Source organism: Balaenoptera borealis (genome assembly GCF_965194805.1).
Source record: "Balaenoptera borealis genome assembly, chromosome: 12".
NCBI lineage: Eukaryota > Metazoa > Chordata > Mammalia > Artiodactyla > Balaenopteridae > Balaenoptera > Balaenoptera borealis.
In genome coordinates, this window is record NC_138869.1 from 80,151,779 (window position 1) to 80,164,773 (window position 12,995).

The window sequence follows — 12,995 nt, forward strand, 5'->3', positions numbered from 1 at the left end:
GGAAGGAGGGAAAGATAGGAGGTTGGGATTAACATATACACATTACTATATATAAAATAGATAACCAACAAGGACCTACTGTATAGCATAGGGTCTCTACTCAATATTTTGTAATAACCTATATCGGAAAAGAATCTAAAAATATGTGTAACTGAATCACTGTGCTGTACACTTGAAACTAACATGACATTGTAAATCAACTCTACTTCAATTAAAATTTTAAAAAAAGATTTTTATTAGAATAACATTGAATTTATAGACTAATATCAAACATTGAATTTATAGACTAACATCAAAATAATGACCATCTTTATTATACTGTCTTCCCATCAATGAATATCTCATATATATAAATATATATGTATATGTGTGTATAGATAGCTCTTTTATTTTTTGATAATTGCTTTATAACATTTACATATAACTCTAGTTCATTTTTATTAGATTTAAGTAATTTATGATCATTTTATAGATTATTTTTATTTCTATTGTGAAATGGATCTTTTACCTACTATATTGTATGAACAGTTATTGCTAGTGTATAGGAATGTCATTTATTTGTATATGCTTATCTCAATATTAACTTTTTCAAACTTTTCCCTGGTCTCTGGAACCTGAGCTTTTCTGTTAAACTTAGTATCTGTTCTCAAATGGGGCAAAGACATTTTCTTTGACGACTTCAATGCTACAGAACATATGTAAGGGTCAAAGTTTCTAATATGACAGCCAGAGCAAGGTCCAAGTACTTATCACAAGGCGTCTTTGTTAAAATCTGTTCACTTGCAAAAATGATTTGGACGAGATCTGCTTGCATTCTCTCTTTCATCTTGTTTTTTGCCCACACAGCAGCTGTATCGGTAAGTAAGTTCTGCTCTTCATGGTATTTAGAAATATTCATTGTAGTATATGTTATCCATTTACTGTATCTTTATTTCTTTTTAGATTAAGCATCTTTCTAAAGGAAATGGTAAGGACTAATTGAAATGCATAGAGTGTTTTCTGAACTTTCTCTCTTTTGTTCAACAAGACTGGTAACAATTTTTCCCCCACTTTTAACAGTACATGATGGAGAGTTTGATGAACAGAAGGATATTTCAGAAATCAATTTAGGTGGGTGTAATTTCTGCCATCATTAATGCCTTTAAATAATTTAAAATCCTGTGATAGTTGCTGAAAATCTCTTAACCTTCATAATATGGTATTGGATAACTTTAGGAGAGAACTGTTCATTTGTGCCTCATTAGAATTTGCAGAGTTTCTGAAAATGGAAACGTGGAATGAGAATAATGGTTAGACCAAATTTTCTAGAACTAGTGAGTGCTCAGTGGATCTAGAAATATATAACAAGATTTTTGTTGGTAAAAAATTTATTCTTCCAGTTTTCATTTTGAAAAAGAGAAGGGAAAATGGATGATTATTTTGCTTGCTAAAGAAAAATGTAAGGAATATGCCTTTGGTTATATTTAGTGGGGAGAAAACCCCAGTCCCTTTACTGGCCCATCATATTCACTAACAACTGTTTGCTTGGGACTTGGAGAAGAGTGTAAAGTGTCTCTGTTTCGACATCTTGTCCACAAAAACATTCCTTGAAGAAATCCATTGGTCTCATCCATTACTGAGAGGAGAGAGATGCCAAGTGATCGTCTCTCTCTTCTCTCTCATCCTGTCTCTAAAATGAGGGAGAAGCCGCGACATTCTGGGTATCTTTGGTTAGAATTGGTGGGAAACAAAGGTTCCATATTAATGATCATATGTACCTTATAGTTTACAAAAGCTTTCATATCCAATTGCATATTTATTTGTCAAATTCTGTAATGGGGTGAGTGCTATTTTCATTTTGCAGGAAGGAACAGGAGGCTCCTTTGGGTCAAGTTGACTCACCCAAGATCACAGATGGCAGTGGTAGAGCTCACCTCCAGGTCTTTTGACTCATAGCTTAATAGCTCAGTCCTATATGAAGAATGTAAAACTAAAAAATCCCATACCTTAGGGGTAAATTCCTCTGGCTTTGTTCCATTTACAGGGAAGCCAGTCTAGATGATATTTAGTTGGAAAACCTTGAGAATGACTGCAGGGGCAAAGTAGAAATCACTGAGGAAAGTAAATGGGTGAATGGGTCTCAAGACTTCAGAGCCAGGCATCAAACTATCTCTCTTTAAAGTCAGGCAGTCAAAGTGTCTGTAATTCAGAGGATCTGCTGTATCTTAAAGGTCCTGAGGCAGGAAAGCCTTGAGGTTTTAGAGCAGTGCTTCTCAAACTTTAGCATCAGAATCCCCCAGAGGATTCAACACCAATGAGATTAGATTTATTTCCCACCTATTAAGGCTGCTCTAAACCATCAAGGCTTTCCTGCCTCAGGATGTTTCTATTTGCTGTTGCCTCTGCCTTCAATTCCCTTCCTTCACTCCCCACTCCACTAGATTTCTGCTTAAATGCCACCTCCTCAGGCAGGCCTTCCCTGACCACCATTTATGAATATCAACCCTCCTTCACCTCAGCACTCTTTTCCTTCTTACTCCGTTTCATGGGGTTTTTTTTTCAATTATGCTTTTCACCATCAGCCATACTTTACATTTATTTATTTCTTTGTATCCCCTTCCTCTCCAATCAAGAATGTCATCTCCCCGAGTGCTTTGTTTTGTTCTCCGCTATATCCCCAGCATCTAGAACAATGCGTAGGACACATTAGGCACTTAATAAGTATATGCTACATGAACAAACTGGGTAGTGAACAGGCTGGGGCTTGCTTTCAATGGATCTGTACTTCTTCGTGAAATTCTCCTACTGCACTCTCTCACTCTTCTGTGACCCCATCCATGCTGACCAGCCCTTGGGGCCAAGGTCCCAGTAGGCTTCTTCACATTGCTCTGGAAGAGCCCTTCCCTCATCCAGGCCAGGGGTCAAGAAATGCATAATTTTGCTCAGGACCAGCCTAGGCAAGAGTATGGATGGACCAGCCCATAGTAGCCCTACTGAAAAGGCAATTCAAAACCTGGGTCCTGCTGCCTGTGAGGCTGTGGCATCACTGCTGTTTGTTGTTGTTTAATTGTGCTGTTACACGACTAGGTTAGGGTCCTGAGGTTAAGCAAATCTAGGAAATATGTGAGTGAGGAAAGGAGTGATGCAGGGGCAGCCTTAGTTAGTCATTAACAAGCACAACCAGGAAGCCTCCTCATAATAACACCTCCACGGTGTCATTACAGAGCCTGAACCCAGCTCCTGAATGAGCTGTAAGCTTTGCCAAATGAGATCCCTGTTTCCATGTGAGGTTGTGGTGATTGCCCTCTAGTTTGATTTTCCAGTTGTAAATCAGGGGCTGTTCTCAGAATGAAGTATGATCTGATGATTCTGTCTGAAGTAGTCTGTGTTTTCAAGGGAAGGCTGCGTGTCAAACTTTAGGGCTGTAATAAGAAGTGACATTCTTTTAAATGCCCTTAGTTTTCCCACCAGGATCCTCCCTTTTAAGGATCCTACTCTCAGAAACACTCTGAGGCCAATGCCATCAGGGAGAAAGTATATTCTGCTAAGGTCCTGACAGCAGATGTTTGGAGCTATGGTTTTGAATGGATCTACCCATATTTGCCAGGTCTTCTTTATTATCAGGGCAGTACCCTGAGCTTGGCTTTGGAGGGCACCATTGTTTTTTCATGGGGAAGAGCAAAATCAACCCATTTAGCTAGGGTGGGGAAGAAGGATAGTACAATAGCAGAAAGGACCCTGGATGGGAAGTCGGAAATTCTATAGCTCACTCAGCTGCTGACCACCTGGTACCTCATTCCCTGTCTCAGGAAGTCCCATTTCAACCCCCAAAGTGTGAGAGCTTTGAAGTCAATGACCAAAAAGATTCCTTCTAACTTGTCTCTTACTTTTTAAGATTCTTGGACAAGATTTCTTTTCTTTTTTTATTGAAATATAGTTGATTTACACCATAATATTAGTTTCAGGTGTACAACAGAGTGATTCAATATTTTCAGATCTACTCCATTTATAGTTATTATAAAGTATTGACTATATTCTCTGTGATGTATAATATATCCTTGTAGTTTATTTTATACATCGTAGTTTGTACCTCTTAATCTTCTACCCCTACCTTGCCCTTCCCAACCCCCTTCCCTACCCCCTTCCCTATTGCCAATGGTAACCACTAGTTTGTTCTCTATATCTATTTCTGTTTTGTTATATTCACTCATTTGTTTTATTTTTTAGATTCCACATATGATAGCATAGAGTACTTCTCTCTCTGTCTCACTTATTGCACTAAGCATAATGCCCTCTAGGTTTCTTGTTCCAAAAATGACAATAGAGAATGTGACAATATCTGATATTTATTGCCTATTTACATTTGTTCAATTAGAAGAAATTTTTGCATTGTTTCAAAAAAGTTTCACCACATAAAGATTAACAACTAAAGACTTGTAATAGAATAGATTCATTTTATTTTGAGAGATGCCTTTTAGTAATTCTCTTTCAAATATTTCTTTTTTTAAAATCCATGTCTAGCTGCAGGCTTGGACCTCTTTCAAGGGGACATTTTGCTACCGGTGAGTATCTGCTAGGGACACAATAACATTCCCCCCAGGACTGGCTGTGTCATAGGATGGTGAGCTTCTTCTGCTCTGTGTCTAGCCACTGAGATGAAAGAATCTCATCTATAATCTGTACCCACAAAGACTTCCACTGTGGTTGCTGGTAAACAAAAACAGATGAAAACATTAGCAAACAGTACAAAAGAGTCTATAATTATTAAATTGCTTGTCCATCCAATTTTCCTAATAAGTGAAGCATGAGAGAGAAGGAAATCCACCACCATATTGAAAGTGGCTATTTCAGTTTTGAGAATTGTAGGTCTCCTTTATTGGGTTCTTAAAATTTTCTCTGGAATTTTCTAAAATGTCTATAATGAACTTCTATTGTTTTTACAATATAATCAGAAGACAAATTGACTAAACTGTTTGAATTGTGTGACAGATTGTTCGTGGTGTGAGAGTTTAGAGAAGGGGGAAGCCAAGGAGACCAGCTGTCCAGTCACCTTTGCCTTTGTTTCTGCAGAATTCCAGAAATGGCCTGAGAGACCCCAACACCAGGTGGAAGTTCCCCATCCCTTACATCCTGGCCGACAGTCTGGGTAATATTAATTGTTCTTCATTAGGAGCTTTGAGTTGAATTCTTCTCTCTCACCTCTCCTCCTGATCATCAGCTTCAGACTTTGAGTAACTGCCAACGTATAAGAGGGTTTCTAAACTCTGACAGTTCTTTATCTCACGGTATGGGAGGCATGACATTACATCTGAACCCATGCTGCGTAACCAGTCTGAGATACAGAGTATCAAATAATGATTTTTAAAATGCAGAACACACTAACATGTTAATCAGACCAGGAGCAACACAAAGAACAAAAATGAAATATAATTTGACATCATAGCAATGAAAAATGTGCACTTGCGATAACAGTTTGTTTAGGTGAATCTAAATACGGTACCAGGATACTAGTTTCAACATCTTGATTTCTTCCCTTTCTGTTGCAAGACAAACATGTCACACTTTTGAGAAACAGAAAAGACTATATTTCATATGTTCATTGTCCTCGTTCCTCTGGATTAAAATTTTCTATTCTTTTCTCTCTCTTAATATAAAGGACTGAAATCAGTTGCATTTTGTTCATTGTTGAAAGTAGTAATTGGTGGAAATAAATAAATATTAGAAGCCACGCGTGGACACTGGCTGACATCAAGCCGCTGACTGACAGCTCAGCGGCCACCATGATGCAATGCCTGTCTGGGAGGCCCATCCTCTGTGGATGGGGAAGATTCAAGAGGAGAGGGGAAGCTAGGACAACGTTGCTCACTCTTAATGAGCTGCTGCGCTGCTCCCCTTCTCAGGAGACATAGATTATGTTTCAAGAATTTTCCATCGCTCTTTATCAGTGCTGCCTCCCATGCCTTTTCTGGAGAAAAGCTACATAGTAACAAGTGCTGTTGTTCTCAGTTATTTTATGGAAAATTGAGCTGAGTTGTTTTTCCCCAGTGTTTGACGGTGCACTTGGAAATTCAAGGAGCATCCCTATTTACTGGGACATGATTTAAGAAACGTTAATTTTAAAATGGATTTTCTTCCCCATGACGATTTTTCTTCCTAGTTGTCTCACCTGTGCCACCACCTTCCCATTAAGACACAGACGTACTTACTGAATCTCTTACGTGCCAGATTCAGCTACTCAAGGTGTGTCCCCTGGTCACACCTTGAGTAGCAAGGTCTCCTTAGCTGCAAGGTAGGTGACAGATGAATAGACAGCAAAACTGAAGACAGGTGGCCTGAAATAAGGTAGCAGCTGTGAGGATAGAGTAGTGGCTCTCAGGTAACATCACATGAGAATCACCTTCAAGTTAAAAAAGGAGTTCAGGTGCCTGGGCTCATACCATTGCAAAAAGCAAAACATTCTAATTAGAGTATGACACTTGTATAAATTCCTTTATTAAAGTTAAATTTACGTAGCGTGAAATACACAAACCAGGCTTTTGAGAAATGCATAGACTTATGCAACCCACACTTCCAATACTCTAGAAAGTTCCCCTGTGCTCTTTTCCAGCCAGTCCCCACCTCCACTCCCCAAGAGACAACTACCATTCTAATTTTTTCCCCTATAGATTAGTTTTACCTGATTTACAACTGATTTGCAGATAACTGGAATCTCATAGTACGTCCTCTTTTGTATCTGGCTTATTATGCTTACTATGTTTAAATTTTTCTGTATTGTTGTGGGCCGGTAGTTAATTCTTTTCCATTACTCAGTAGTATTCCTTTGTCTGAATATATTGCAACTGTTTATCCATTTTTCTGTTGATGGATGTGGGGCTGTTTCAAGTTTGGAGTCTATTGTGAAGAAAGCTGCTGTGATCATTCTTGTACAAGTCTGCGTGGATATGTGCTTTTTATTTATCTTGGGTAAATGTCTAGGAATAGCATTGCTTGATCCTATGGTAAATATATGTTTAACTTTATAGGATAATGCCAAACAGTCTTTCAAATTGGCTGTGACATTTTTCGTTCTCACCAGCAATATCTGTGTCCCATTTGCCCCACCTTATCACTAACATAGGTGGAGTTAATCTTTTTAATTGTTGCCATTCTAGTGGTTGTGAAATGGGATCTCACTGTGATTTTTTTTTTTAAACATCTTTATTGAAGTATAATTGCCTTACAATGGTGTGTTAGCTTCTGCTTTATAACAAAGTGAATCAGTTATACATATACAATATGTTCCCATTTCTCTTCCCTCTTGCATCTCCCTCCCTCCCACCCTCCCCATCCCACCCCTCTAGGTGGTCACAAAGCACCGAGCTGATCTCCCCGTGCTATGTGGCTGCTTCCCACTAGCTATCTATTTTACATTTGGTAGTGGATATATGTCCATGACACTCTCTTACCCTGTCACATCTCACCCCACCCCCTCCCCATATCCTCAAGTCCATTCTCTAGTAGGTCTGTGTCTTTATTCCCGTCTTGCCACTAGGTTCTTCATGGCCTTTTTTTTTTTTCCTTAGATTCCGTATATATGTGTTAGCATACTGTATTTGTTTTTCTCTTTCTGACTTACTTCACTCTGTATGACAGACTCTAACTCCATCCACCTCATTACAAATACCTCCATTTCATTTCTTTTTATGGTTGAGTAATATTCCATTGTATATATGTGCCACATCTTCTTTATCCATTCATCTGTCGATGGACATTTAGGTTGCTTCCATGTCCTGGCTATTGTAAATAGAGCTGCAATGAACATTTTGGTACATGACTCTTTTTGACCTATGGTTTTCTCAGGATATATGCCCAGTATTGGGATTGCTGGGTCGTATGGTAGTTCTATTTGTAGTTTTTTAAGGAACCTCCATACTGTTCTCCATAGTGGCTGTATCAATTTACATTCCCACCAACAGTGCAAGAGAGTTCCCTTTCCTCCACACCCTCTCCAGCATTTATTGTTTCTAGATTTTTTGATGATGGCCATTCTGGCTGGTGTGAGATGATATCTCATTGTAGTTTTGATTTGCATTTCTCTAATGATTAATGATGTTGAGCATTCTTTCATGTGTCTGTAGGCCATCTGTATATCTTCTTTGGAGAAATGTCTATTTAGGTCTTGTGCCCATTTTTGGACTGGGTTGTTCGTTTTTTTGTTATTGAGCTGCATGAGCTGCTTGTAAATCTTGGAGATTAATCCTTTGTCAGTTGCTTCATTTGCCAATATTTTCTCCCATTCTGATGGTTGTCTTTTGGCCTTGTTTATGGTTTCCTTTGCTGTGCAAAAGCTTTTAAGTTTCATTAGGTCCCATTTGTTTATTTGTGTTCTTATTTCCATTTCTCTGGGAGCTGGGTCAAAAAGAATCTTGCTGTGATGTATGTCATAGAGTGTTCTGCCTATGTTTTCCTCTAAGAGTTTGATAGTGTCTGCCCTTACACTTAGGTCTTTAATCCATTTTGAGTTTATTTTTGTGCATGGTGTCAGGGAGTGTTCTAATTTCATACTTTTACATGTACCTGTCCAATTTTCCCAGCACCACTTATTGAAGAGGCTGTCTTTTCTCCACTGTATATGCTTGCCTCCTTTATCAAAGATAAGGTGACCATATGTGTGTGGGTTTATCTCTGGGCTTTCTATCCTGTTCCATTGATCTATATTTCTGTTTTTGTGCCAGTACCAAACTGTCTTGATTACTGAAGCTTTGTAATATAGTCTGAAGTCAGGGAGCCTGATTCCCCCAGCTCCATTTTTCGTTCTCAAGATTGCTTTGGCTATTCGGGGTCTTTTGTGTTTCCATACAAATTGTGAAATTTTTTGTTCTAGTTCTGTGAAAAATGCCAGTGGTAGTTTGATAGGGATTGCATTGAATCTGTAGATTGCTTTGGGTAGTAGAGTCATTTTCACAATGTTGATTCTTCCAATCCAGGAACATGGTATATCTCTCCATCTATTTGTATCATCTTTAATTTCTTTCATCAGTGTCTTATAATTTTCTGCATACAGGTCTTTTGTCTCCTTAGGTAGGTTTATTCCTAGATATTTTATTCTTTTTGTTGCAATGGTAAACGGGAGTGTTTTCTTAATTTCACTTTCAGATTTTTCGTCATTAGTGTATAGAAATGCAAGAGATTTCTGTGCATTAATTTTGTATCCTGTTACTTTACCAAATTCATTGATTAGCTCTAGGAGTTTTCTGGTAGCATCTTTAGGATTCTCTATGTATAGTATCATGTCATCTGCAAATAGTGACAGCTTTACTTCTTCTTTTCCGATTTGGATTCCTTTTATTTCTTTGTCTTCTCTGATTGCTGTGGCTAACACTTCCAAAACTGTGTTGAATAATAGTGGTGAGAGTGGGCAACCTTGTCTTGTTCCTGATCTTAGTGGAAATGGTTTCAGTTTTTCACCATTGAGGACAATGTTGGCTGTGGGTTTGTCATATATGGCCTTTATTATGTTGAGGAAAGTTCCCTCTATGCCTACTTTCTGCAAGGCTTTTATCATAAATGGGTGTTGAATTTTGTCAAACGCTTTCTCTGCATCTATTGAGATGATCATATGGTTTTTCTCCTTCAATTTGTTAATATGGTGTATCACATTGATTGATTTGCGTACATTGAAGAATCCTTGCATTCCTGGGATAAACCCCATTTGATCATGGTGTATGATCCTTTTAATGTGCTGTTGGATTCTGTTTGCTAGTATTTTGTTGAGGATTTTTGCATCTATGTTCATCAGTGATATTGGCCTGTAGTTTTCTTTCTTTGTGACATCTTTGCCCGGTTTTGGTATCAGGGTGATGGTGGCCTCGTAGAATGAGTTTGGGAGTGTTCCTCCCTCTGCAATATTTTGGAAGAGTTTGAGAAGGATAGGTGTTAGCTCTTCTCTAAATGTTTGATAGAATTCACCTGTGAAGCCATCTGGTCCTGGGCTTTTGTTTGTTGGAAGGTTTTTAATCACAGTTTCTATTTCAGTGCTTGTGATTGGTCTGTTCATATTTTCTATTTCTTCCTGGTTCAGTCTCGGCAGTTTGTGCATTTCTAAGAATCTGTCCATTTCTTCCAGGTTGTCCATTTTATTGGCATAGAGTTGCTTGTAGTAATCTCTCATTATCTTTTGTATTTCTGCAGTGTCAGTGGTTACTTCTCCTTTTTCATTTCTAATTCTATTGATTTGAGTCTTCTCCCTTTTTCTCTTGATGAGTCTGGCTAATGGTTTATCAATTTTGTTTATCTTCTCAAAGAACCAGCTTTTAGTTTCATTGATTTTTGCTATTGTTTCCTTCATTTCTTTTTCATTTATTTCTGACCTGATCTTTATAATTTCTTTCCTTCTGCTAGCTTTGGGGTTTTTTTGTTCTTCTTTCTCTAATTGCTTTAGGTGCAAGGTTAGGTTGTTTATTTGAGATGTTTCCTGTTTCTTGAGGTAGGCTTGTATTGCTATAAACTTCCCTCTTAGCACTGCTTTTGCTGCGTCCCATAGGTTTTGGGTCGTCGTATCTCCATTGTCATTTGTTTCTAGGTATTTTTTGATTTCCCCTTTGATTTCTTCAGTGATCACTTCGTTATTAAGTAGTGTATTGTGTAGCCTCCATGTGTTTGTATTTTTTACAGATCTTTTCCTGTAATTGATATCTAGTCTCATAGCGTTGTGGTCGGAAAAGATACTTGATACTATTTCAATTTTCTTAAATTTACCAAGGCTTGATTTGTGACCCAAGATATGATCTATCCTGGAGAATGTTCCATGAGCACTTGAGAAAAATGTGTATTCTGTTGTTTTTGGGTGGAATGTCCTATAAATATCAATTAAGTCCATCTTGTTTAATGTATCATTTAAAGCTTTGTTTCCTTATTTATTTTCATTTTGGATGATCTGTCCATTGGTGAAAGTGGGGTGTTAAAGTCCCCTACTATGATTGTGTTGCTGTCGATTTCCCCTTTTATGGCTGTTAGTATTTGCCTTATGTATTGAGGTGCTCCTATGTTGGGTGCATAAATATTTACAATTGTTATACCTTCCTCTTGGATCGATCCCTTGATCATTATGTAGTGTCCTTCTTTGTCTCTTGTAATAGTCTTTATTTTAAAGTCTATTTTGTCTGATATGAGAATTGCTACTCCAGCTTTCTTTTGATTTCCATTTGCATGGAATCTCTTTTTCCATCCCCTCACTTTCAGTCTGTATGTGTCTCTAGGTCTGAAGTGGGTCTCTTGTAGACAGCATATATATGGGTCTTGTTTTTGTATCCATTCAGCCAGCCTGTGTCTTTTGGTGGGAGCATTTAATCCATTTACATTCAAGGTAATTATCGATATGTATGCTCCTATTCACATTTTCTTTAATGTTTTGGGTTTGTTATTGTAGGTGTTTTCCTTCTCTTGTGTTTCTTGCCTAGAGAAGTTCCTTTAGCATTTGTTGTAAAGCTGGTTTGGTGGTGCTGAACTCTCTCAGCTTTTGCTTGTCTGTAAAGGTTTTAATTTCTCCATCACATCTGAATGAGATCCTTGCTGGGTAGAGTAATCTTGGTTGTAGGTTTTTCTCCTTCATCACTTTAAGTATATCCTGCCACTCCCTTCTGGCTTGCAGAGTTTCTGCTGAAAGATCAGCTGTTAACCTGATGGGGATTCCCTTGTGTGTTATTTGTTTTTTTTCTCTTGCTGCCTTTAATATGTTTTCCTTATATTTAATTTTTCACAGTTTGATTAATATGTGTCTTGGCGTGTTTCTCCTTGGGTTTATCCTGTATGGGACTCTCTGTGCTTCCAGGACTTGATTAACTATTTCCTTTCCCATATTAGGGAAGTTTTCAACTATAATCTCTTCAAATATTTTCTCAGTCCCTTTCTTTTTCTCTTCTTCTTCTGGGACCCCTATAATTCGAATGTTGGTGCGTTTAATATTGTCCCAGAGGTCTCTGAGACTGTCCTCAGTTCTTTTCATCCTTTTTTCTTTATCCTGCTCTGCAGTAGTTATTTCCACCATTTTATCTTCCAGGTCACTTATCATTTCTTCTGCCTCAGTTATTCTGCTATTAATCCCATCTAGAGTATTTTTAATTTCATTTATTGTGTTTTTCATTGTTGCTTGGTTCCTCTTTAGTTCTTCTACGTCCTTGTTAAATGTTTCTTGCATTTTGTCTATTCTAGTTCCAAGATTTTGGATCATCCTTACTATCATTATTCTGAATTCGTTTTCAGGTAGACTACCTATTTCCTCTTCATTTGTTAAGTCTAGTGTGTTTTGACCCTGCTCCTTCATCTGCTGTGTGTTTTTCTGTCATCTCATTTTGCTTATCTTACTGTGTTTGGGGTCTCCTTATCACAGGTTGCAGGTTCGTAGTTCCCGTTGTTTTTGGTATCTGTCCCCAGTGGCTAAGGTTGGTTCAGTGGGTTGTGTAGGCTTCCTGGTGGAGGGAACTAGTGCCTGAGCTCTGGTGGATGAGGCTGGATCTTGTCTTTCTGGTGGGCACGTACACGTCTGGTGGTGTATTTTGGGGTGTCTGTGGCCTTATTATGATTTTAGGCAGCCTCTCTGCTAATGGATGGGGCTGTGTTCCTGTCTTGCTAGTTGTTTGGCATAGGGTGTTCAGCACTGTAGCTTGCTGGTCATTGAGTGATGCTGGGTCTTGATGTTGAGCTGGAGATCTCTGAGAGATTTTTGCCGTTTGGTATTACGTGGAGCTGGGAGGTCTCTTGTGGACCAGTGACCTGAAATTGGCTCTCCCACCTCCGAGGTACGGCCCTGATGCCTGGCTGAAGCACCAAGAGCCTTTCGTCCACACGGCTCAGAGTAAAAGGGAGAAAAAATAGAAAGAAAGAAAGAAAGAAAGAGGCTATAATATAGTGAAGTAAAATAAAGCTATTATAAAGCAAAGCTATACAGACAAAATCTCCCCCAGAAGCATATACATATACACTCACAAAAAAAAAGGAAAAGGGGAAAAATTAATATATCCTGCTCCCAAAGTCCACCT

At 38.3% G+C, this 12,995-nt stretch overlaps 1 protein-coding gene across 1 annotated transcript in view; it reads left to right on the plus strand.

The window, feature by feature from the left end:
* Positions 1–275: 275 nt before the first annotated feature.
* Positions 276–12,995, plus strand: part of MEP1A (meprin A subunit alpha) — a 36,676-nt gene continuing 23,956 nt past the window's right edge. The window contains exons 1-5 of the mRNA XM_082347617.1: positions 276–857; positions 943–967; positions 1,060–1,110; positions 4,501–4,541; positions 5,050–5,125. Of these exons, the coding sequence (XP_082203743.1) occupies positions 720–857; positions 943–967; positions 1,060–1,110; positions 4,501–4,541; positions 5,050–5,125 (331 nt within the window). The 5' untranslated portion in view covers positions 276–719. The remainder of the gene's footprint in view (positions 858–942; positions 968–1,059; positions 1,111–4,500; positions 4,542–5,049; positions 5,126–12,995) is intronic.